Raw genomic sequence first — 25,000 nt, 5'->3', positions numbered from 1 at the left:
ACCGGTGAAAAAATAACCTGACCGAACAAACACCGGCCCAGACTGAGACGATGACCTCAGATATGAAACGTGGAGATCTGTTATATATGTGAATACATATAAAGTGATAACTGACCTGGGTACGGTTTGAAATAGGCCTCGATGAACCGCCCGTGGTCTCCGTAGATGCTGCGGGCCATACCGGGCCACGGTTGGCCGATAACCAGAGCTCCTCCCACTCCGCCACCGGACAGAGGTTCACCCTGAGAACACAGAGTACACACTCACTACACAGAGTACACACTCACTACACAGAGTACACACTCACTACACAGAGTACACACTCACTACACAGAGTACACACTAACTACACAGAGTACACACTCACTACACGAGTACACACTAACTACACAGAGTACACACTAACTACACAGAGTACACACTAACTACACAGAGTACACACTAACTACACAGAGTACACACTAACTACACGAGTACACACTAACTACACAGACACTCACTACACAGAGTACACACTAACTACACAGAGTACACACTAACTACACAGAGTACACACTAACTACACGAGTACACACTAACTACACAGAGTACACACTAACTACACAGAGTACACACTCACTACACAGAGTACACACTAACTACACACTAACTACACGAGTACACACTAACTACACAGAGTACACATGAAGTACTACGTCACGAGTCACGGATCTCTCAGGAGAAGAAACCAACCAAACGTGTTTTATGAACATAATGGATAATCTGAGAGAGAGACCTCGACCTCCTCCCAGGATGAGGAGAGAGAGACCTCGACCTCCTCCCAGGATGAGGAGTGAAATTACCTTGACCTCCTCCCAGGATGAGGAGAGAGAGAAGGAGGCGATCTGATCTGATCTGATCTGCGGTCAGTGACCGGCGGCGCTGATGAGAACCTCGAGCGTCTGCAGATTACGCTCCTTTAGCGGATAATGAATCTGAGAGTCTGTTAATCAAAGCAAACAGATGCTGCTTCTGTTCCGATGGATTACACAGAGGGAGGGTGTCACTGACCTCTAAAGGTCACCAGGGGTCAACCAGACGCCCAGATTGACAGGAGATCACAAACTCCTCGAATCAAGTCAGACACACGTTCACTTTCACTCTTATTCCACCTCGTCATCCATCAGAGGTCAGTACTCATGTGAAAACATATCCCTATATATGAATACAGTGAAGATCTCCGTCTGATGGATAACTTAAAGGTGAAGTTCACACACTCTCATGTCTATATGAAGCTTCAGCCGGTTAGCTTAGCTTAGCATAAAGACTGTAAACAGGGGGGAACAGCTAGCCTGGCTCGGTCCAACGGTAACAACCGAGTGTGTGTGTGTGTGTGTGTGTGTGTGTGTGTGTGTGTGTGTGTGTGTGTGTGTGTGTGTGTGTCACCTTCTCCCCCATCAGGTCTGGCTGGATGCCAAAGAACGGCCTCATGGCCATCGCCGGTACGATGGCGGCTCCTTCCTCTGAAGGACGCGGGGCGATGCAGACTCCACCGGTTTCTACGGCAACACCACGAAGAACCGTTACTCTTCATCACTCTTCATGAGGCGTTTGAGTGCAGCTGGGTTTTATTCAGCAAACAAACACTGGATAATAAACAAACTGTTGCTTTTGATAGTAAATCTACGGGTCCTGTTAGCGCCCTCTAGAGGCAGCTACCATATGAACGAGTCTGTTCTTCTGATCTACAGGTGACCTCAAACATTCATATAGTATTGTACATAATATATAAACAGCAGTTCCTCTGTCGGCCACTGGAGGGCCTCACATGTTGCTTCTACACGCAGCTTTAATTTCCTGTAATTTCTTAATTTATTGGGGATTTTCCTCCTTTAAGAGAAAGCAGCAGCTGGCAGAGAGTTTAAAGTCTGATTTAAAAGCAACACACACTGACTGGGTGGCGATTGTCGAGGAATTAGGTCACACACACACACACACACACACACACACACACACACACACACACACACACACACACACTCTCTGTCAGTGATCCTGTCTTGTCCTGGGGGGTGTTGAGGATTTGATCTTAATTCATTTTCTGCAGAGCTGCAGATGTTCTGCTGCTAATCGCTCAAATTAGGCTGAAAGCTTCAGTGAAGAGAGAATCAGACACAAACAGAGCAGATCTCCTCTTCCTCTTCCTCTTCCTCTTCCTCTTCCACAGGGCTCTCACAGCTTTTTTTCCCGTATCTCACCAAGTTTAAGGAAGCTGTTGTGCCTCTTCTGGTTCAAATCCACCTTTAGGTGGCGCTGTGACATGTTGGTGCTTTCATCACCAGGTCTTCCTCTGCAGGTCTTCCTCAGGTCTTCCTCTTCCTCTGCAGGTCTTCCTCAGGTCTTCCTCAGGTCTTCCTCTGCAGGTCTTCCTCGTCTCCATGGTTTGAAGTGACTCTTCGTTATATGGGTCAGAGATCACATGACTGATTTATTTCTGTGAGGAAGACTCTGGCCTCTTCCTCCTCACAGGCCTGAAGCACCAGTGTGTCTAGTTGAGCGTGTGATTTACTTCCTGTGTTATCAGAGTGAATCCACTCGAGGACGTTTGTATGAAGCTGAACCTTTCTGAATGTGAGTTATTAATAAAGCGACTCAACTTACTCAATGTAAAGTAAATCAGTTTCATTTGTAGAAAACAACATTACATGGGACGGAAATGATTAAATATAAAAATAATAAACAGGATTCATGAGAACAAATAGATCAAAACTTAAAAATAGAAATGAAAGGATGAATAAATGGTTCAAATGACACAAAAAACACATTCACTGTCATTGTATTGATTATTATCAATCAGATCGATCAATTGATTTATTTAAACGTATTAATCAGGACGTGTAATGTGTCTCACCTGTCTGCCACCAGGTGTCCACTAGAGGGCACCGTCCGTCTCCAACCACACTGTGGAACCAGTGCCAGGCTTCATGGTTAATGGGCTCTCCCACTACACACACACACACACACACACACACACACACACACACACACACACACACACACACACACACACACACACACACACACACACACACACACACACACACACACACACACACACACACACAGGGTTAATATCTTTGGAGTTTCTTATCAATAGACTGGATTTTGATCTATGTGGTTTACTATGTTTATATTTATACTTAACTATATTTGTATTTATATTTAACTATATTTATATTTAACTATATTTGTATTTATATTTATGTCGAACTATATTTATATTTATATATGTATTGTTCCTTTGCTGCTCTACATGTATCACCTCGACAGACTGAAGTATATCTCATATATTTACTATCATTTTTTACTAGGCTCCAGTAGTGAAGCACTGAAGGGGCCATACTTCAGGAGTACTTTAACTTTTGATACTTTAAGTACAACTTGATGCTAGTACTTCAGTGTCTTTACTTAAAGGAACAGTGCGTATGGTTTGAGTGATCTGTTGGCACAATATAACATATAACAGTATAATCACCTTCGGCTTCCTCAGGATGAGACGTTTATATCTACGCTCAGAGACTTTAACTTGTGATGGAGTATCTTCAGTAGAGTATGTGATGGTGTACCTGATCCCAGCGTCCTCAGAGACGAGCGGTCGTACTTCTTCACAAAGCTCTCATCGTACTTCAGCAGCAGACGGAGAGCCGTCGGAGCTCCGTAGAACTGAGAGATCCTCAGACGCTGGACCATCTCCCAGTACCTACCTGAAGACAGACAGGGGGGGGGGAGAGAGAGAGAGAGACAGAGAGAGACAGGGAGAGACAGACGATGAATAAGACAGAGACAGACTCAAATCTCTATGGTTACGGTGGTTCATATACATGAATTTAATTTCATTATCTGTTTTTATTTGATCTATTCGTGTTTATTATTGTGTCACATGACAGAAAACACTCACGGTCTAGCTATCCCAGCTAAACAAGCTAACCAAGCTAACCTAGCTAAAGCAGCTAACCCAGCGAGGACCTGAATCTACTCCACTACCCAGCATGCTCCTGGCTGTCTGATGAAATAAAGCTGACACAGCTACCAGTGACCACCAGAGGAGGAGACTAGTCCTTCTAGTTTGTGCTCATTTATTCAGAGTTAATATTTATTATTATTCAAACTTCTTAAGTCAACCAACAACAGACAGGTCAAAGGTCAAGCCCACGACACAGACTAAAGGACACATCCCTCAGAGACCATAAAGTAGGAGAGATAACGAGGCCACTGGAGGTGATAAAGAGACATAAAGGTCATTAATGAGTAACCAGCAGACTCACCTCACCTGAACACACCTGACCCACAGAGAGCAAAGATTCAAACGAGCCTGGACGGTGGTTCCATCTCATCATAAAGAGCTTTTATGTTCCCAACAGATAAAGCAGGAGGTAAGAACTAGGTTTTATCGTTTTATCTGAGGAGCAGAAGCTTTTCTTAAAACAGAGAAACCATCTTACAGCAGACCGGAACCTTCAGCCCGTCCAGAGGAACCAGAACCAGGTTCTACATTTAGTTCTCTTTGCATCGGCACTGGTGACATATTTCTTGTACTGAATTTGTTGATTTTTACAGATTTTGTTGATTTGTTCTGATTTTCTCAGGTGAGTCATGAACGATATTATCTACAAAGACCAGACCGGTTGGAGCCTGAAGTGGACATCAGAGGAACGTTGTCCTCGTCTCCCATCAGCTGGACCTCACCTGGGTCTGGGTAGACCGGTGTGCTCTCGAACAGGACGGTGGTGGCTCCGTTGCACAGCGGGCCGTACACCACGTAGCTGTGTCCCGTTATCCAGCCGACGTCGGCCACGCAGCCGAACACGTCGCCGTCCTGGTGGTCGAACACGTACTGAGGAGACACAAAGGGTCACTTCACTCTGACAGCTGCTGCCTGTTTCTGCTAAACTACATTTCCCAGCATCCCACAGTCTTTGTGAAACAGACATGGCATTGCCAAACATTTTCCGTCAGAACTTTTCCTTTGTTTGTTCTTAGTTTACTGGGTGTCTCCTTTACAGAATGCAGTCTGTTACAAAAAGAACCAGAATGCATCGGTACAGTCAGGTGACAGCGTTCTCTCCTCTCATTGGACAGATTTGTCAGGGGGCGGGTCCTGGAGAAGCTGTCCAGACATCCAGAAGCTGGTCCAGGTCAGACCCCCATTCATTCTCCAGCCAGCTGCTAACAACACATCCCAGCATGCAAAGGAGGTCCCCCATGACAGGAAGTCCCCCATGACAGGAAGTCCCCCATGACAGGAAGTCCCCCATAGACAGGAAGTCCCCCATGACAGGAAGTCCCCTAAGACAGGAAGTCCCCTATGACAGGAAGTCCCCTAAGACAGGAAGTCCCCCATGACAGGAAGTCCCCTAAGACAGGAAGTCCCCTATGACAGGAAGTCCTTTATGACAGAACATGAAGTCCTACATGTCTTCCTGTCTCTCTGTCTCTCTCTCTCTCAGTCTGTGTCAGTGTCTCTCGCCCTGGCGTGGACCCAGCCCTCCTTGTCTTTTTCAGATAAAGCAGCTTTTGTTCTCTTGTTTCATCCAAACAAACAACGAGCCAAAAAGAAAAACCCTGAGCTGCTAAGCTGCTTTAGAAATTAGCACTGATAAATGTTTGGACAGTGATGATGATGATGATGATGATGATGATGATGATGATGATGGGGGGATTAGGTTAGGTTTATGTTTTTATTCAATTATCATCATAAACATCACGTCAATCCCTACACACACACACACACACACACACACACACACACACACACACACACACACACACACACAGAAGGCAGATGTTTCTGCTTGTCGTTCAGAAAAAAAAAAAGCTAATTTAAAGCTAGAGGCGGCTGCTTCTTCCTCCTCCTCCTCCTCCTCCTCCTCCTCCTCCTCCTCCTCCTCCTCCTCCTCCTCCTCACAAACAGCAGTGCTCCTGTTTGCCCTGTTGTGTAACTGCCCTCCTTTGTCTTCATGTCCTCATTAAAACCTTAACTGGGCCAGAATCACAACGACCTGCTCGTCTGTAAAGAGTTCATGTCGTGGAGGCCGAGGTTCATTCACAACAAACAAATACATGTTTAAATATTGAAATGTTTCCCATTGGTCTGAAGGAGGTAGGGAAGGAAGGAAGATTATATGAAGGGAGAGCAAAGGAGATGAGGAGGTATGGAAAGACTAGGAGATGAAATAAAGTAGACAGAAGAGGAATGAAGGAGGTAAGGAGGAAGAATAGGAGATGAGGAAGGACTAAAGGAGGTAACAAAGTAGATAACCAGGAGGTAGGGAAGGAGAGAAGGAGATCCATTAGGAGATGATTAAGTAAGAAAGAAAAGGGAGGTTTAAAAAGAAGGTGGCAAAGGAAGGAGGTATGAAAGGAGACGAGTGGGTAAGGAAGGACAGAAGGAGGGGAGGTGTGAGTGAGCACCTGGTGAGTGAGTGAGCTGAACAACAGGTAACCAGCCTGTGTGTGAACGATGCCTTTAGGTTTCCCCGTACTTCCTGATGTGTAGAGAAGAAACAGAAGATCCTCACTGTCCAGAGGCTCCGCAGGACAGACCGGAGACTGAGAGGACATCGCCTGGAAGACACCACAGGTAACTGTACTACTACTAGTACTACTACTAGTACTACTGATACTACTACTACTACTACTAGTACTACTAGTAGTAGTAGTACTAGTACTACTACTGATACTACTACTACTACTACTACTACTACTACTACTACTACTAATAATAATAATAATACTACTACTAGTACTACTACTAGTACTAGTAGTAGTACTAGTAGTAGTACTAGTAGTAGTACTACTACTGCTACTGCATGACAGAAGGGAGACTTAGAGGACATCACCTGGAAGACAGGATATGTCTTTGTACTACTACTACTGCCACTACTGATACTTCTACTTATATTACTAGTACTATTGCCACTACTGCCACCAACTCCTGATACTGCTACTACTACTGATAGTAATACTTTTTTTCTGCTACTACTACTACAACTTACTAAAAAGATAATTGTTATTTCTTACAGTGTTTATGTCACATCTGATACAGCAACCTAATCAATCATGTCCAACATGATCAATCAGTCTGGTATCATCCAACGATCAGGTGTGTTGATCAGGTGTGTTGATCAGGTGTGTTGATCAGGTGTGTTGATCAGGTGTATTGATCAGGTGTGTTGATCAGGTGTGTTGATCAGGTGTGTTGATGAAGGGTCTCACCTCCTCCAGTGGGACGTCCAGCTGTCCCATCACAGCACGGTTTTCTGTCCTCTGAGCGACAAACACATGTTGGACAGTTGGACAGCTCTTCACTGCTGCGTCCACTGTAGCCTTCAGGTCAATGAGACGTCCGCCCCTCACACCTTGATTAAAGGTGACCACAGCTTTACACTGGGCTGTGAACACAACACACAGCTGGTTAATAACACTGGGCTGTGAACACAACACACAGCTGGTTAATAACACTGGGCTGTGAACACAACACACAGCTGGTTAATAACACTGGGCTGTGAACACAACACACAGCTGGTTAATAACACTGGGCTGTGAACACAACACACAGCTGGTTAAGTACACTGGGCTGTGAACACAAAGTTTATTTTGAAAGGACAAAAAGTGACATAAGAGGGGCTCCTAGAGCGTCACAATTTGAAGCCCAGGGCCACTGATGAGTTGTGACTATGGTTTTATCGTTTCCTCTGCTGATATTTAAAATGCTGAATGACGAGTTCAGGCTTGAGCTGAGTGACTCGTCTTCTTGGCTCCAGAACATGTTTCACCTGTCTGAGAACCAAATCCTTCTCCTTCAGCCTGTTCAGACTGTTCAGACAGATACATGACTAAATGAATATTAAATAGTCGGGTTGTTGTTCATGTAGAGGCTGTAATACAGTGAAGCCTTTAAACTGTACTTTATCTCACATACTCTGCTGCACATACACTCAGCTACACTCCCAGCATGCTCTGCTTCTCCTGCTGTTCAGCCAGCCATGGGAATGTCTTGTTTGGGTTTGAAGGCAGCAACTGTTTCCAAAACACACAAGTCCTTGAGCAGCGTGTCTGACCTCCAGAGATCTGCCATGAACTACTGATGGCTGCAGCAGCGTCTGTATCTGTGGAGGCTGGAATGAGCCTCACTGAAGGCTCCTCCCCTCAGGGGGGCGGCTTGACCTTCATGCTGCCGCTGAAGAAATGAGAAGCCGTCTGACTGAAAACACTTTTCCAAGTTCATGGTCACCTGCTTTGATACTACTACTACTTGACATTCAGAACAGATTACAGACCTACTGAGGTCAGGAATGACCACAGTGACCCTAAGAGATGCTTGACTCACAACTAGTTTTCTTTTTACACATTTTCTATATTAATTTAAACCGCTAAAATATGTTTTTGCACATTTTTGTCACTGTACACAATGACCTAAATTCTGCTTAAAAGCGTTCCCCAACATTTTAATTTAAGGTAAGAATTTTGACAAACTATTCAAACCAGCTTTAAAAACTCACAATGTGAAGATTGCAAATGACAGTCACTCAAAAGCTGTAGCTACATTTGCAGGCCTAAAATGCTCACGATGACAATGAGAATGATGATGGTATATTGTTTACCACCAGCTCAGTTTAGCGTGTTAGCATGCTAACCATAGCTATTTAGCATTAAACATAGAGTACAGGTGAGGCTGATGGAACTTCATTAGTTTCGAAGGTATTTAAGATAAGATAATCCTTTATTAGTCCCGCAGCGGAAATGTGCAGGCTTACAACAGCAGAGAGTAAAGTGCACACAAGAGACATAGTAGAAGAAGACAAGATAAAAAATGAAAAATAAAATAAAACAGTATTATAAATAAGCAATAAGAAAAACAACAGTAACTGAAATATTATATTTACAGACAGAGAAAAAACAAAAAAAACTATTTTAACTATTATTGCACAGTGTAATGTGTAATGTATTGCACAGGATTTTTATTGTCATTTGGTCATAAACCAGAGAAACATCGAGACCATCGATCCAAAAGATGTGAGATAAACTCATATCTACAAACAATAACCTCATGGTGGCGTTTAGGGAAAAGTTACGGGATCAACAAGGTCAGTAGGATGAATCATCAGAGGAACATGAATGTCTGTAATAAATAGTTGTTGAGATATTACAATCTGGACTAAAATGGTGGTTTGATGGACAGGTCCATCGGAGTCTTTGTGTTTGTGACACCTGATGAATGGAAGTCCAATATTCCCTCTCTTTTAGCTCTGTTTTTGGTCTCCACCACCTCCTGAGGGAAATATCTGTCTCTTTAGCTGCTAAATGCTCCACTATGTTCACCAGCTAGTCTCTGACTGAGTCTGTAGCTCCTCTAACGTCCACTAGTTGCTGCCCAAATAAACTGCCTGAATATGAAACCTCGGTCATGATGAAGGTTTGTACAAAGAGACTCACCATCCTGGATCCTCCCTGCCAGAGCCTCTGAGCTGAAGCCAGCAAACACCACAGTGTGCACTGCACCAATACGGGCACACGCCAACATGGCCGCCACCGCCAGCGGTGACACGGGCATGTAAATGGCAACCCTGTCCCCCTTTTGGATCCCATGGCTCTTGAGGGTGTTGGCGAGACGGCATGTTGTCTCCAGCAGCTCTCTGATGGAGACAGTAGGACACTGGGGCTGATGGAGATGATTATGATATCTTTATCGTCCCCCAAGGGCAAATGTATTGCATGAAAATAAAATTCATAACTCTTACTCAATTACTCAAAGCCAAGATTGCAACTCAAGCTGTCCCCTCAAATACAAGGAAACAGCCACAAAAAAAGAAACAGTAGAAGCCAGCTATAATTTGAGTTTCTTTTTAATGTAAAACTTAATGAGAGAGCAGCAACTTCTTCACATTCAGTTCAAACATACAACATCCTCTGTCATTGGACTATCACATCAGTAAAGGACAATCTCCTTAAAAATACATTTTACGGGGAAAAATAGGAAGTAACCTCAGGGAAAGCAACATCACTTGTATTCAGACATATTGTGTAACATAACTCATATCACTGTGACGTTTCTTCATCCTTATTGTCATCTGCAATTGTAGTTATTCATTGCCCAACTTGTGTGACTGTTAAAACTTTACAAGCTGAATATATGTCTGTAAGACAAAACATTCATTTATATTTATGGTCTGAGATAATGGACAACGCACTATGATGATAAGATAAAGATCAGAGTCCTCTGCATTAAGGGAGGATACAGTTAACTATAGGACAACATAGTATGTTGAAAAAATAAAGATCAGTATCATCTGCATAGAGGGAGGATACAGCTAACTAGAGAGGTAAAGTCCCTCCCTTTCCGGTTCAAAAATATTCAGAATACTTAACAATGTAAGAAAAAACAACAAGAGATTTAAAAAATATTAATTTCTTAACATTGGCTTGCATACATATTTTTTCCAAAAGGTGGACACCCAAGGGTTGAAGGGGATGTTCATACCTGTAGGTGACCTTCACCTCAGTGCCAGGTTCGTCTCGCTCCCATATCAGAGCCACTCGGTCGGGATGTTTATCCACATGGACATCCAGACAGTTCACTGAAACATACATGAACATATAATCATCAGACTTAAAGTGTTTGGTGTAGAGCACCTTGTCAACGTTCAACTTAAAGGACCAGTGCGTGGTTTTTGGCGGCAACTAGCGGTGAGGTTAAAGATTGCAACTAACTGAAACTTCTCTCGTGTGTAAGCATGTAGGAGAACTAAGCCAAAATGTGAAAGGCTTTTTCTTTATTTGCTATTTTTGTCAGTTCGATATATCTATCTATTTATTTATGTTTTTGGACTGTTGGTTGGGGGAAAATGAGTCATTTGAGATCTGGGCTCTAAAATATGTCCACATTTTATAAAAGTGTTTGCTTTTGTCTCGTTGAGAGACTGCTGGTCAGAATGAAATGATGCTTCAGTCAGTAAATCACAGGTGAACAACAGTCACCAGACCCTGTTCTTCCCTGTGTTGTGCAGTAAAATCCCTGATATCTTATTATTATATTTGATACAGTATATGTGGTGTTGAAAAGTAGGCTACCATAAACACAAACTGTCTTCAGTTATCCAGTGATTGAAAATGAATCCTAAAATGGGTTTAAGGCTGAAGATCCTGTTTGTGTCTCATGCAGCAGCTTCAGCAACATCATTTATGTAACCGGAGAGAAATCCTGCTGTTTCTGCTCTGATACCAAACAAATCATCCAGCTGATTGGAATATAACGGGATTACTATCAGAGACAGAACAACAACAGAACGGGGATAAAGACACGACACGCTCTGTGGAGACGGCCTCTGCTTACCGACTGTTTCTGTGGACTGACTCTATTAAGTGACTGTTATTATATACTGACTGTTTCTATTTACTGTCTCTACCATCTATTTCTACAGTGTGGTATTAGTACTTCTACTTGTAGTATAGTATTTCTACAGTGTGGTATTAGTACTTCTACTTGTAGTATAGTATTTCTACAGTGTGGTATTAGTACTGTTACTTGTAGTATAGTATTTCTACAGTGTGGTATTAGTACTTCTACTTGTAGTATAGTATTTCTACTTGTAGTACTTCTACTTGTAGTATATTTCTACAGTGTGGTTAGTACTTCTACTTGTAGTACTTTCTACAGTGTGGTATTAGTCTATTAGTACTTCTACTTGTAGTATAGTATTTCAGTGTGGTATTAGTACTTTAGTACTTCTACTTGTAGTATAGTATTTCTACAGTGTGGTATTAGTACTTCTACTTGTAGTATAGTATTTCTTCTTCAGTGTGGTATTAGTACTTTACTTGTAGTAGAGTATTTCTACAGAAGTGATCAGTGGAGTACTTCTACAGTGTGTATTGATGAGTACTTCTACTTGTAGTATATTTCTACAGTGTTAGTATTAGTACTTCCTTGTATTAGTATTTCTATTATTAGTACTTCTACTTGTAGTATAGTATTTCTACAGTGTGGTATTAGTACTTCTACTTGTAGTATAGTATTTCTACAGTGTGGTATTAGTACTTCTACTTGTAGTATAGTATTTCTATTGTGGTATTAGTATTATTGTAGTATAGTATTTCTACAGTGTGGTATTAGTACTGTCTACTTGTAGTATTGTATTAGTATTTATAGTATTTTATAGTGTGATTAGTACTATTATGTATTATAGATTATTGATTATTGATGTATAGTATTTCCACAGTGTGGTATTAGTACTTTAGTATAGTATTTCTACAGTGTGGTATTAGTACTTCTACTTGTAGTACCAGTATTTCTACAGTGTGGTATTAGTACTTCTACTTGTAGTATAGTATTTCTACAGTGTGGTATTAGTACCAGTGTGGTATTAGTACTCTTCTACTTGTAGTATAGTATTTCTACTTAGTACTTCTACTTGTATAGTATTTCTACAGTGTGGTATTAGTACTTCTACTTGTAGTATAGTATTTCTACAGTGTGGTATTAGTACTTCTACTAGTATTGTGTGGTATTAGTACTTTTACTTGTAGTATAGTATTTCTACAGTGTGGTATTAGTACTTCTACTTGTAGTATAGTATTTCTACAGTGTGGTATTAGTACTTCTACTTGTAGTATAGTATTTCTACAGTGTGGTATTAGTACTTCTACTTGTAGTACTTCTACTTGTAGTGTAGTATTTCTACAGTGTGGTATTAGTACTACAGTGTGGTATTAGTACTTCTAGTATTGGAGTATTTCTACAGTGTGGTATTAGTACTTTACTTGTAGTAGTACTTCTACTTGTAATAGTATCTACAGTGTGGTATTAGTACTTCTACTTGTAGTATATTTCTACAGTAGTGTGAGTATTAGTACTTCTACTTTAGTACTTCTACTTGTAGTATAGTATTTCTACAGTGTGGTATTAGTACTTCTACTCCTTCTACTTGTAGTATAGTATTTCTACAGTGTGGTATTAGTACTTCTACTTGTAGTATAGTATTTCTACAGTGTGTACTTCTACTTGTAGTATAGTATTTCTACAGTGTGGTATTAGTACTTCTACTTGTAGTGTAGTATTTCTACAGTGTGGTATTAGTACTTCTACTTGTAGTATAGTATTTCTACAGTGTGGTATTAGTACTTCTAGTAGTATAGTATTTCTACAGTGTGGTATTAGTACTGTTACTTGTAGTGTAGTATTTCTACAGTGTGGTATTAGTGTAGTATTTCTACAGTGTGGTATTAGTACTTCTAATTGTAGTATAGTTGTAGTATAGTATTTCTACAGTGTGGTATTAGTACTGTTACTTGAAACAGAGTACATTGTGGTACTTTTACAGCAGTAAGTATTGTGAGTACTTCTTCCTGTGTACTTTACTTCAAGCTCATGTCACTTTGACTTCTTAGAGAAGTTTGACAGAAGTGATCAGTGGAACCACTTGTTGAGCAGCAGGATCGTTGATTATAGATTATTGATTATAGATTATAGATTATTGATTATAGATTATTGATTATATTATTGATTATTGATCATAGATTATAGATTATTGATCATTGATAGATTATTGATTATAGATTATTGATCATTGATGAATATGAACCACCGGGTCAGAAGGCCGTTTCTCACCGGACACGTTGAGCTTCCCTCCCAGGAACCATCTGATCCTCCCGGTGCTGAGGTCGCAGTCCCGGACCCGGTCAAACGGTTTCACCCAGCGGAGCCGGTCCGCGGCGGCAGACCCCAGAACTGATCCGGGTCCGTGAGGGAGAGCCGTACAGGTCCCGGTGCGACATCCGCGACAGCTGCGAGCTCCAGGTGCCCGGCGGGGGGAGCGCGGAGGACACACACCGGTACCGACCCGGTCCCGGGGCTCTGGAGCGGCTCAGGAGGGTCCGGAACAGTCCGGTACCCCTGCTGCTCTGAGCAGACATGTTCAGCAGCTGCGGACAGGAGGGAGTCTGAGTCTCACTGAGTCTCCTCAGGTGAGTCTGAGTCTCACTGAGTCTCCTCACTGTGTCTCCTCAGGTGAGTCTGAGTCTCCTCTGTGTCTCACTCAGGTGCGTCTGGTGTCTCCTCTGTGTCTCAGGTGTGTCTGTGTCTCAGGTGTGTCTGTGTCTCAGGTGTGTCTGTGTCTCAGGTGTGTCTCCTCCTCAGGTGTGTCTCAGTCTCCTCAGTGTGTCTGTGTCTCAGGTGTGTCTGTGTCTCCTCAGGTGCGCTCAGGTGTCTGCTGGTTCAGGTCACGTGACCGTCAGAACCAATAAAAGGCCGTGTTCTCTCAGATGAAGGAGTCAGAACAGCTTAAGTTACTGTTATTATTGGTTTGAAAATAGAATTTTATTTATTATTATTTGTTTAATTATTTTTACAATTTTGATCATTTTGTCAGTTTCTATATCTAGTTGGTGTCATTTTTATTTACCAGAATAGGTTTTATCGTTACCTTTTATGATTATTATTATTAGTAGTAGTTTAATAATATTCTTAGCATTGTTATTATTTTCATTACTATTATTATTACTATTATCATTATTATTATTGTTATTATAACTAGTGTTATTATTACTATTATTATTTTCATTACTATTATCATTATTATTGTTATTGTTATTATAACTAGTGTTATTATTACTATTATTATTAATACTTTGATTATTACTACTTTTGTTGTTATTGTTATTATTACTATTATTGTTATTATCATTTGTATGTATTATTTATTATTATTGAATTATTACCTGAACTAATATTCCTCTTTGTGTTTGAGATCACTTTTGGTTGAATCAATGTCTACATTAATAGTCCTGATCCTTATGAACTAATATTCCTCTTTGTGTTTGAGATCACTTTTGGTCGTGTTCCGATGATGATGATGATGATGATGATGATGATGATGGTGATGATGATGATGATGATGTATTGATGGTGATGATGATGATGATGATGATGATGATGATGATGATGTATTGATCTAGTTGGCCGTCAGCGACAGGTTTGAGTACATCTGTGTGGTCTACCTGGATCAATCCTCTCCTCTGGTGCATTGATCACACTTCCTCTCTGGTGAGTTGTTATAGATCTGTGATCAGCTCTCCGATTGGACAGCTTCACTTCTTCAGCTTCTTCCTGCTTTATGTTGAGGCTCAGCAGGATGTTGTTTCAGAAGGAACGTTTATTCAAACTCTGAAATATGAATAATAAATAAAAGACTTCTACTACTACTACTATTATTACTACTACTACTAATAATAATACTACTATTACTACTACTACTACTACTACTACTACTATTAATACTACTACTACTACTACTACTACTACTAATAATAATACTATTACTACTATTGTTACTACTACTATTAATACTACTACTATTACTACTACTACTACTATTAATACTACTACTATTACTACTACTACTACTACTACTACTACTACTACTACTACTACTATTACTACTACTACTACTACTACTAATACTACTACTATTGTTACTACTACTACTACTACTACTCTTACTGTACTATTTTTAGTTTGACATGTAGACAAAAACATATTTGGTGACGTTGTATTTGTACCTCTACTGCTGTTACTATTATCTTTATTAAATGATTATAATGATCTTGTTCCTTTATGTATTCATTCAGTGTGTTCTTCTGGTTTCTTCTCACATTGTTTGTTCATAAATCATACCATGTTATCTTTGAAAACCATGATCACAAAAAAAACGATTTAATTGAATTCATAAATAATAAATAAATAAATAATTTAATGAGCGTTGTTCATGTGACTTTAAATACACAATAAATACACATTTCTCACCTGCAGACCTCAGATTCACATGTGTTTTTACTCTGAACACAAACTGAAGTATGAATATGAGTTGTTATGCCGTATTATTTGACGTCATAACAAAAACATGAAACAGTTGTGATCAGATGTTTGTTATGCTGCTGCTGTTCAGTGACCTCTGACCTCAGATCTGCCGTGTTTCCATCAGATACTTTAATCTGTTGCAGCATAATCGCTCATAATTCCCACTTTACTGCCATCACATGATAATTGATGCTGGTCCCTGTAATCCAGCAGAGACACTCACTCTGTTTGTGTGCTTTTGTGCAGACCAGAGGTTAGATTAAAGGATGTATACCACAGTTAATCCCACCTTTGTGTGTGTACAATAGATTTAATCACCTTTAATGATCCTGATGGCTGATTGTTGATCTGCTAGAAGAGAAAAACATCATCTCATCCTGTTCATTCCTCTGTTAAAGGGACACTGCACCAAATACAATTGTTATGTTTATGTTATATCTCACATGGGGGTGTCCACATACTTTTGACCGTGTAGCGAATCTGATGTGAGGTCAGAGGTCACCGTCTGCGTCTGCCTCAGGTGAGCTTTGGTCTGCAGGTGAGCTTTCAGGAAGGTGAGCAGGCGGAAGTGTTTCCCACAGGCGCTGCAGCTGTAGGGTGTCTCCCCGCTGTGGATGCTGCGGTGCCTCATGAAGCTGGTGGCCAGGCTGAAGGTCTTGGAGCAGAAGGTGCACCTGTAGGGTTTCTCTCCGGTGTGGGTGTACCTGTGCTCCCTCAGCTGCTGCTTCATGCTGTAGCTCTTCCCGCAGACGTCGCAGTGGAACGGTTTCTCCCCCGTGTGGCTCCTCTGGTGGATCATAAACTGCGACGGGTGGGGGAACTTCTTGCCGCACACCTCGCAGGTGAAGACGGCGTCCGTGGCCGTGAGCTCGTCGGCGGGCAGCTCGTGCGAGTGCTTGCTGAGGACGTGGCTCTTCAGGCAGCGGACGCTCTTGCCGCAGACGGAGCACAGCGCCCGCTCTCCCGTGTGCACGGCCTGGTGGCTGCGCAGGTTGGCGGCCTGGGTGAAGCCCTTCCCGCAGGTGGAGCAGCGGTACGGACGCACCTCACGGTGCACCAGCTTGTGTCGCGTCAGGTGGCCGCCGTGGTAGAAGCTCCTCCCGCAGACGTCGCAGACGAACGTCTTCTCGAAGTGCGTGGTCCGGTGTGTCTTCAGCGTGCTGGCGCCGGAGTAGCCCTTCCCGCAGACGTCGCAGTGGCAGGTCTTCTCGCCGGTGTGCCGCGCCTTCACGTGCAGGTCGCGGTGAGCCTTGTGGTTGAACCTCTTGGGGCAGTAGTCGCAGGTGTAGGGCAGCAGCCCGTGCTCTTTGGTGGTGTGCTCGCGGAGTCTCAGGACGCCAGCGAACACCGCCCCGCACACCGAGCACACGGGGTGAGACTTCCTCTGGTGGTCTGAGAGGCGCTGGCTGGTTGGAAACAGCATCCCGCACCGTGAACACCGGCAGGGACTTTCTGTCGTCTGAGACGCGTCGGGGGTCTTTCTCCGCCGCCCGCCACAGCGCTGTTTCCTGCCGCGTGCTGCCGAGACTCCGCCCTCCACTGACGAGGCGGTGCCTGGCGGCGGACGAGCATACTCGTGGTCGGGGACATCGTTCTGCGGGGGAGGGGGGGAGGTTCTGTTTTCACCTGCAAACAAAAGGAAGTGTGACTCATGTTTTTAAATGTTACGATTGTGTGAATGAATGGAGTCAGATAAACCCACCGTTAGCATTAGCATTAGCATTAGCATGGCCCTGCAGTGACAGCAGCAGACCCTTGGAGTGGACAGCAGCGCTCTACAAAACAGAAAACAGTCAGCGGTGTTCAGTCTGTTCAGTCTGTTCAGAGTGGAGAGGATCTTCACTCACTGACCCCGTAAACCAGGATGTAGGTCTGTCCTGTGAGGGGGCGCTCGCCTCCACCTTCTCCACCTGAAACATTACCATTATTACTAAAACATTATCATCATCATAACTAACATTATAACTGATAATTAACTACAACTATAACTCTATATTTTGACCAGAAGAAGGATTTAGTCATCAGACGTCTTAAGTTATCAGAGAAACTTTTATTAATCAGAGAAGAAGACCTCTGTGGTAAAAACCTCCTGAACCATGGACACTGAAGGACCAAGACAACAACTCACCTTCTGTCTTCTTCTTTAAACATTCACTGCTCCTGTAAGACTCAGCTGGATCCTTCAGGTCTCCTTGTGGATCCTTGTGGTCTCCTGGTGGATCCTTCGGGTCTCCTGGTGGATCCTTCAGGTCTCCTGGTGGATCCTTTGGGTATCCTGGTGGATCCTTCAGGTCTTCTCGAGGCTCAACCATCTTCAGGATTTGATGCACAGCTTCGACACACAAACTGTTCACCAGAGTGCTGAGTTTTTCCTGAGAAACAAAAAGAACTGAAACTTAACACACGAACAAGTCTTCTCATAATAACCTCCATGCTGATATCTAGAGTATGTGATGCTGTTTAGCTACTAGGTGAGAGGAAAGACGACGAGAGGCTCCTCCTCCTTTGTATGAATCACGAGGAGTCACATTCTGCACATTGGACCTTTAAATAGAGTCCAGTTAAATCACAGTCATTACATGTGTCTGAGAGAAACATCACTTATTAATAAAGTTATGAATCACAGCTTGTAATGTGTCAAAGTTCACTGCATCACTAAAATAATGCATTTAATGCAGCAGCGCTTGTTATTTATTGTTTTCAAGGTGAGATCAGCTTCTATGATGGACTATTTAGATCATTAGATTAACTATAGTTAATCATTAACTATAGTTAATCATTAACTATAGCTGATCTCACCTTGAAAACACTATTAACGGTGAGATGAGTGTATATATATATATATATATATATATATATGTTATAACATTATAATAACATATATTATAACATTATAACACTATAATAACAAATATATATATTTTATAACACTAACACTATAATAACAAATATATATATATTATAACACTATAATAATATATATATATATGTTATTATAGTGTTATAACATATATATATATTTGTTATTATAGTGTTAGTGTTATAAAATATATATATTTGTTATTATAGTGTTAACATGTTATAATAATATATATATTTGTTATTATAGTGTTATAACATATTATAATATATATATTATATATATATATATACATATATATATATATGTATATATATATATTGTTAAAGTGTTATCCTCTATGATGGTGTTCATTATGTGACACTCTGTAGAGTCTCTTGTGTGACGTCAACCTGCTGACCTGCTGACAGCCAATGAAACGCCTCCGTTTGTTACCCCGGAAGTCCCTGGGGACGTACGGCTAGCCGTTAGCCGCCGTTAGCCGCTCGTAGCTCACCTCGGTTCCGGGGTTCCGGGGTTCCTCCGCCGCCGCTAGCACCGCCCGGGCGAGGCCGCTCACGATGAGCCGGAGTTCTTCTTTAAAAGTGGTTAAAGCGGCCATATTTGAGAATTCCTGCACTTAGCAGCCGACTAGCTTAGCTTAAACAACGTCCGGCGCCAACAGTGCGGGTAGAGGAAGTGACGTAGATGTCTCCTCCAACGGCTAACGGCCTTCAAATTAAAAGCACCTGCTGCATACATGACATACATGACCTCTGACCTCTGCATGTGAACCAGACCAAGCATTAAGAAAAGAATAAAAACAAGTGTTCTGATTTTAAAACAGTCATTTTATTTTTCTAGATCAAAAGATGTAATATCTTTATAGTTATTCCACTGTTCTGGTGCTGATACAGCGGGTAAAATAAGTATTGAACACGTCACCATTTTTCTCAGTAAATATATTTCTAAAGGTGCTATTGACATGGAATTTTTACCAGATGTCGGTAACAACCCAAGTAATCCATACATACAAAGAAAACCAAACAAATAAGTTCACAAATTAAGTTATGTGTAATAAAATGGAATGACACAGGGAAAAAGTATTGAACACATGAAGAAAGGGAGGTGCAAAAAGGCATGGAAAGCCAAGACAGCAGCTGAAATCTATCAGTAATTAGAAAGCAAACCTGCCCCTTGTCAGTGCAAATGAATATCAGCTGGTTCAGTCCCAACTGATGGCCTATAAAAAGGTGTCTCACTACCAAGGTGTCACACAAGAAACATCTCATGATGGGTAAAAGCAAAGAGCTCTCTCAAGACCTTCACAACCTTATTGTTGCAGAACATACTGATGGCATTGGTTCCAGAAGGATTTCTAAACTTCTGAATGTTCCAGTGAGCACTGTTGGGGCCATAATCCGGAAGTGGAAAGAACATCATTTCACCATAAACCGGCCAGGACCAGGTGCTCCTCGCAAGATTTCTGACAGAGGAGTGAAAAGAATTATCAGAAGAGTTGTCCAAGAGCCAAGGACCACTAGTGGAGAGCTTCAGAAAGACCTGGAATCAGCAGGTACAATTGTTTCAAAGAAAACAATAAGTAATGCATCAACCGCCGTGGCCTGTATGCACGCTCACCACGCAAGACTCCATTGCTGAAGAAAAAGCATGTTGAAGCTCGTTTAAAGTTTGCTGCACAACATTTAGACAAGCCTGTGAAATACTGGGAGAATATAGTCTGGTCAGATGAGACCAACATGGAACTCTTTGGATGCCATAATACACACCATGTTTGGAGGTCAAATGGCACTGCACATCACCCCAAAAACACCAGACCAACAGTGAAGTTTGGAGGTGGAACATCATGGTGTGGGGCTGTTTTTCAGCATACGACACTGGCAAACTTCATATAATTGAAGGAAGGATGAATGGAAAAATGTACCGAGACATTCTTGATAAAAATCTGTTGCCATCTAGCAGGATGATGAAGATGAAACGAGGGTGGACATTTCAGCAAGACAATGACCCCAAACACACAGCCAAGGAAACTCTCCATTGGTTTCAGAGAAAGAAAATAGAGTTTGTGTGGAAGAATGGGTCAAAATCACACCTGAGCAATGCATGCCACTAGTTTCTCCACAGGAGGCGTCTTGAAGCTGTCATTACCAACAAAGGCTTCTGTACCAAGTATTAAATACATTTCAGTAAGCGTGTTCAATACTTTTTCCCTGTGTCATTCCATTTTATTACACATAACTTAATTTCTGAACGTATTTGTTTGGTTGTCTTTGTATGTATGGATTACTTGGGTTGTTACCGACATCTGGTGAACATTTCATGTCAATAGCACCTTTAGAAATATATTTACTGAGAAGAATGATGACGTGTTCAATACTTCTTTTACCCGCTGTATATAGTGGACTCAGTCCGCCATAACTATATACAAATTCACAAACGACTCAATAAAGTCAATAATAAAGAAAGAAATGTTTAAAAGAAATTGACAATCGTGAAATGATCATTTAACATTTCTAAACTATCATGGCAGCGATATTCTCACAAGAACAATGTGTTGTTGTTTTTTCAAATATCAGTATGTCTATGCAAATAGATTTCTGTGTTTATTGCACTAACTATCTTTTAATTCCTGAAAAATCTGATTTCCGGGGACCTGGAGCGGAGATGTGTATAATAATTATTGTAATGATTAACGCTCATTCATTCTGAAGAATCACGTTACAGAAATTAAATGTAATGAAAACATCCTGATTCCAAAAATACTTTGTTTTTTATTCACCAATCTGCTGCTGTACATACATGTAAATGATATTAATGACAATAATGATAATAATAATAATAATAATAATAACCTTTTAAAATATGACATTTAAATTACATTCATTCACAGAGCTTCAGTCAGTGCTTGACAGCAACTATAAAACACCAAAGGAATAAAACATTAAATAGCCTCTTATTTTCCAAAAACACAGATATAAAACATACTCTCAGTACAATACAATAATAAATACACAGACAGAGACATGTACATCGTCCTGAAACAGGTCAAAGGTCAACTCTCAGTCCTTGGAGTCGTTGTTACGTTAGCATGTTTCCGTGGAGCACAGAGAGTCTGATGTTAAATTTTACATTACAAGTCAATGTTTGTTAGCATAATCAAACATTAGCTAAAGGCTAACACTTCAGCATGCTAACCCAGAGTAGCATTTAAATGATATTATTAACAGACGTAGTGGCTGTTCTCTAATTGGCTGTTCTCTAATTGGCTGTTCTCTCATTGGCTGTTCTCTAATTGGCTGTTCTTTAATTGGCTGTTCTCTCATTGGCTGTTCTCTAATTGGCTGCTCTCTAATTGGCTGTTCTCTAATTGGCTGCTCTCTAATTGGCTGCTCTCTAATTGGCTGTTCTCTAATTGGCTGTTCTCTCATTGGCTGTTCTCTAATTGGCTGTTCTCTCATTGGCTGTTCTCTAATTGGCTGTTCTCTCATTGGCTGTTCTCTCAGTGAACAGCCAATCAGATCTCTGTGCTCCGGCCGCAAGCGCCACACGTCACCACGCGTCACCACGCGTCACTCGTCCGACCTTCAGCTGCGCTCGTCTGATTCGCTGCCGCTCTGCCGCCGCGGCGAGGAGGCGGGCCTTATCGAGGAGGCGGGCCTTATCGAGCTCCCGGCCTCCTCCTGCTGCTGCTGCTGTTTGGAGGAGCTGGACAGGTCGATGGCCACCTCCTCCTCCATCTCCTCCTCCTCATCCTCCATCTCCAGCAGCTCCTCCTGCTCCTCCCGAGCCTCGCCGCCGCCGCGTCGCTCCCGAAGCGTCGCAGAACGCGTCGGGTCGAGTTGAGTCCGACTCCCGAGGGCTGGGACACTTTTTGGTTATTTCTAGAGACTTCTTGTGCATTCCTGTGAGGACGGAGACGGAGACAGAGATTCAGTCCAGTCTGCACCAATCACAAACATCATAATTACAATATATATATTTATTTATATTTAGATAAAGTCATAGATTTATAGATAAGTATATGACAACATGAAAGCTGATGGCTGTGGTGAAATAATAAACAGAACAAGTCAGTGTTGGTGTCAAATAAAGCTTTTACTTACAGCTAACTGTAGCTAAATGCTCACAATGCTAAAGCTAACGAGCTAATATAGTCATTTTAGAGGAAATACAACATTGATATTCTTAGTTTAGTTGTTTAATTCATGTTTAATGATGATTTAGTAGATTTGGTTTGATATACATAAATATATACATTTATATATATTTAAACTATATATATATATATATATATATATATATATATATATATATATCCACATGACACATGACAATAAAAACACTGTGCAATAATAGTTAAAATAGTTTTTTTCTGTCTGTAAATATTATATTTCAGTTATTGTGTTTTTCTACTGTTTTTGTTGCTTATTTATAATACTCTACTATGTCTCTTGTGTGCACTTTACTCTATGCTGCTGTAAGCCTGCAAATTTCTTTGCAAAAAATATTTTTTATTAGAATATATATGATTTAGAATATTTGGTTATGTAGTTACTTATTTATATTCATATATACATATTTTAGGAGCATTCTGTGGACATCATGTATTCAGAACATTATAGTCAGTTAGACTCCGAGATATTACATATTGATTTAAATGATAATAGGATTATTGTCTTTTTCAGAATAAGATGTAAAGCATTTAGTGCATGAAAACTGAGATTAATGTGTTGTAAACATTAGTGTGTGTGTGTGTGTGTGTGTGTGTGTGTGTGTGTGTGTGTGTGTGTGTGTGTGTGTGTGTGTGTGTGTGTGGCACTGTGTGTGTGTGATGCGGGCACTGACCGCGGCTCACCGAGCAGCCAGGGCGCGCAGGAGCCCATCATGCCGTTCTTGGCGGAGTTGAGGATGGACTCTGGCAGCGGGATGGAGTGCCTCACCATGGCCCCGTACAGCCCGTACTCCGCCATCACGCTGCTGCGGCCCCAGCACTTCTCCCGCTTCCGCCACTTGGCCCGCCGGTTCTGGAACCAGACCTGGAGAACCGGAGGAGAGAACGAGGGCTCAGAACCACAGAGGAACCAACCAGGGCTCAGAACCACAGAGGAACCAACCAGGGCTCAGAACCACAGAGGAACCAACCAGGGCTCAGAACCACAGAGGAACCAACCAGGGCTCAGAACCAGAAACCAACAGAAACCACTCAGAACCACAGAGGAACCAACGACGGTTCAGAACCACAGAGGAACCAACCAGGGTTCAGAACCACAGAGGAACCAACCAGGGTTCAGAACCACAGAGGAACCAACCAGGGCTCAGAACCACAGAGGAAACCACAGAGGAACCAACCAGGGCAAGAACCACAGAGGAACCAACCAGGGTTCAGAACCACAGAGGAACCAGAACCACAGAGGGGGCTCAGAACCACACCAGAGGGCTCAGAACCACAGAGGAACCAACCAGGGTTCAGAACCACAGAGGAACCAACCAGGGCTCAGAACCACAGAGGAACCAACCAGGGCTCAGAACCACAGAGGAACCAACCAGAACCACAGAGGAACCAACCAGGGCTCAGAACCACAGAGGAACCAACCAGGGCTCAGAACCACAGAGGAACCAACCAGGGCTCAGAACCACAGAGGAACCAACCAGGGCTCAGAACCACAGAGGAACCAACCAGGGCTCAGAACCACAGAGGAACCAACCAGGGCTCAGAACCACAGAGGAACCAACGAGGGCTCAGAACCACAGAGGAACCAACCAGGGCTCAGAACCACAGAGGAAACCAAGAGGAACCAACCAGGGCTCAGAACCACAGAGGAACCAACCAGGGCTCAGAACCACAGAGGAACCAACGAGGGCTCAGAACCACAGAGGAACCAACCAGGGCTCAGAACCACAGAGGAACCAACGAGGGCTCAGAACCACAGAACCACAGAGGAACCAACCAGGGCTCAGAACCACAGAGGAACCAACCAGGGCTCAGAACCACAGAGGAACCAACCAGGGCTTCTTTATGGGATCAATAAGGTTCAGTTGGTGAAAATAATTTTTAAAATTTAATAAAAAATTTTCATTTAATAATTAAAATTTTCAATATTTAATAATTAAAATTTTCAATATTTAATAATTTAATATTTTAAATCTTTTATCTGAAACTCATAAGTAATATATATGACATGGGGCTTTTTGTTTGGGATAGAGAATCAAACGAATTATATTTAAATTCACTTTGTTGTTTGTTTCCT

General features: G+C 41.9%; 3 protein-coding genes across 3 annotated transcripts in view; all 3 read right to left on the bottom strand.

The window, feature by feature from the left end:
* The window catches only part of LOC129091912 (acetyl-coenzyme A synthetase 2-like, mitochondrial), a 17,225-nt gene extending 3,275 nt beyond the window's left edge, over nt 1–13,950 (bottom strand). Inside the window, 13 exon segments of the mRNA XM_054599597.1 lie at nt 1–17; nt 116–242; nt 1,426–1,538; nt 2,891–2,983; nt 3,606–3,743; nt 4,726–4,873; nt 6,451–6,603; nt 7,255–7,430; nt 9,475–9,674; nt 10,520–10,616; nt 13,646–13,756; nt 13,759–13,791; nt 13,794–13,950. The exon segment at nt 1–17 is cut by the window's left edge and continues 111 nt beyond it. Coding sequence (XP_054455572.1) covers nt 1–17; nt 116–242; nt 1,426–1,538; nt 2,891–2,983; nt 3,606–3,743; nt 4,726–4,873; nt 6,451–6,603; nt 7,255–7,430; nt 9,475–9,674; nt 10,520–10,616; nt 13,646–13,756; nt 13,759–13,791; nt 13,794–13,950 — 1,563 coding nt within the window.
* Nucleotides 13,951–15,683: 1,733 nt separating this feature from the next.
* LOC129091909 (zinc finger protein 253-like) lies at nt 15,684–19,447 on the bottom strand. The gene is made up of 5 exons (XM_054599593.1): nt 19,249–19,447; nt 18,021–18,264; nt 17,744–17,802; nt 17,595–17,667; nt 15,684–17,518 (listed from the first exon to the last, which is right to left on the bottom strand). Exons 1-5 carry the CDS (start codon nt 19,351–19,353, stop codon nt 16,332–16,334), a joined length of 1,668 nt encoding a protein of 555 aa, XP_054455568.1. The 5' UTR covers nt 19,354–19,447; the 3' UTR covers nt 15,684–16,331.
* Nucleotides 19,448–22,336: 2,889 nt separating this feature from the next.
* Nucleotides 22,337–25,000, bottom strand: part of vsx1 (visual system homeobox 1 homolog, chx10-like) — a 6,655-nt gene continuing 3,991 nt past the window's right edge. The window contains 3 exon segments of the mRNA XM_054600706.1: nt 22,337–22,561; nt 22,563–22,654; nt 23,572–23,788. Coding sequence (XP_054456681.1) covers nt 22,337–22,561; nt 22,563–22,654; nt 23,572–23,788 — 534 coding nt within the window.

The sequence above is a fragment of the Anoplopoma fimbria genome, chromosome 6 (genome assembly GCF_027596085.1).
Source record: "Anoplopoma fimbria isolate UVic2021 breed Golden Eagle Sablefish chromosome 6, Afim_UVic_2022, whole genome shotgun sequence".
NCBI lineage: Eukaryota > Metazoa > Chordata > Actinopteri > Perciformes > Anoplopomatidae > Anoplopoma > Anoplopoma fimbria.
Note: the sequence above shows the minus strand (reverse complement) of the source record. Positions and strands in the feature narration are given on the sequence as shown.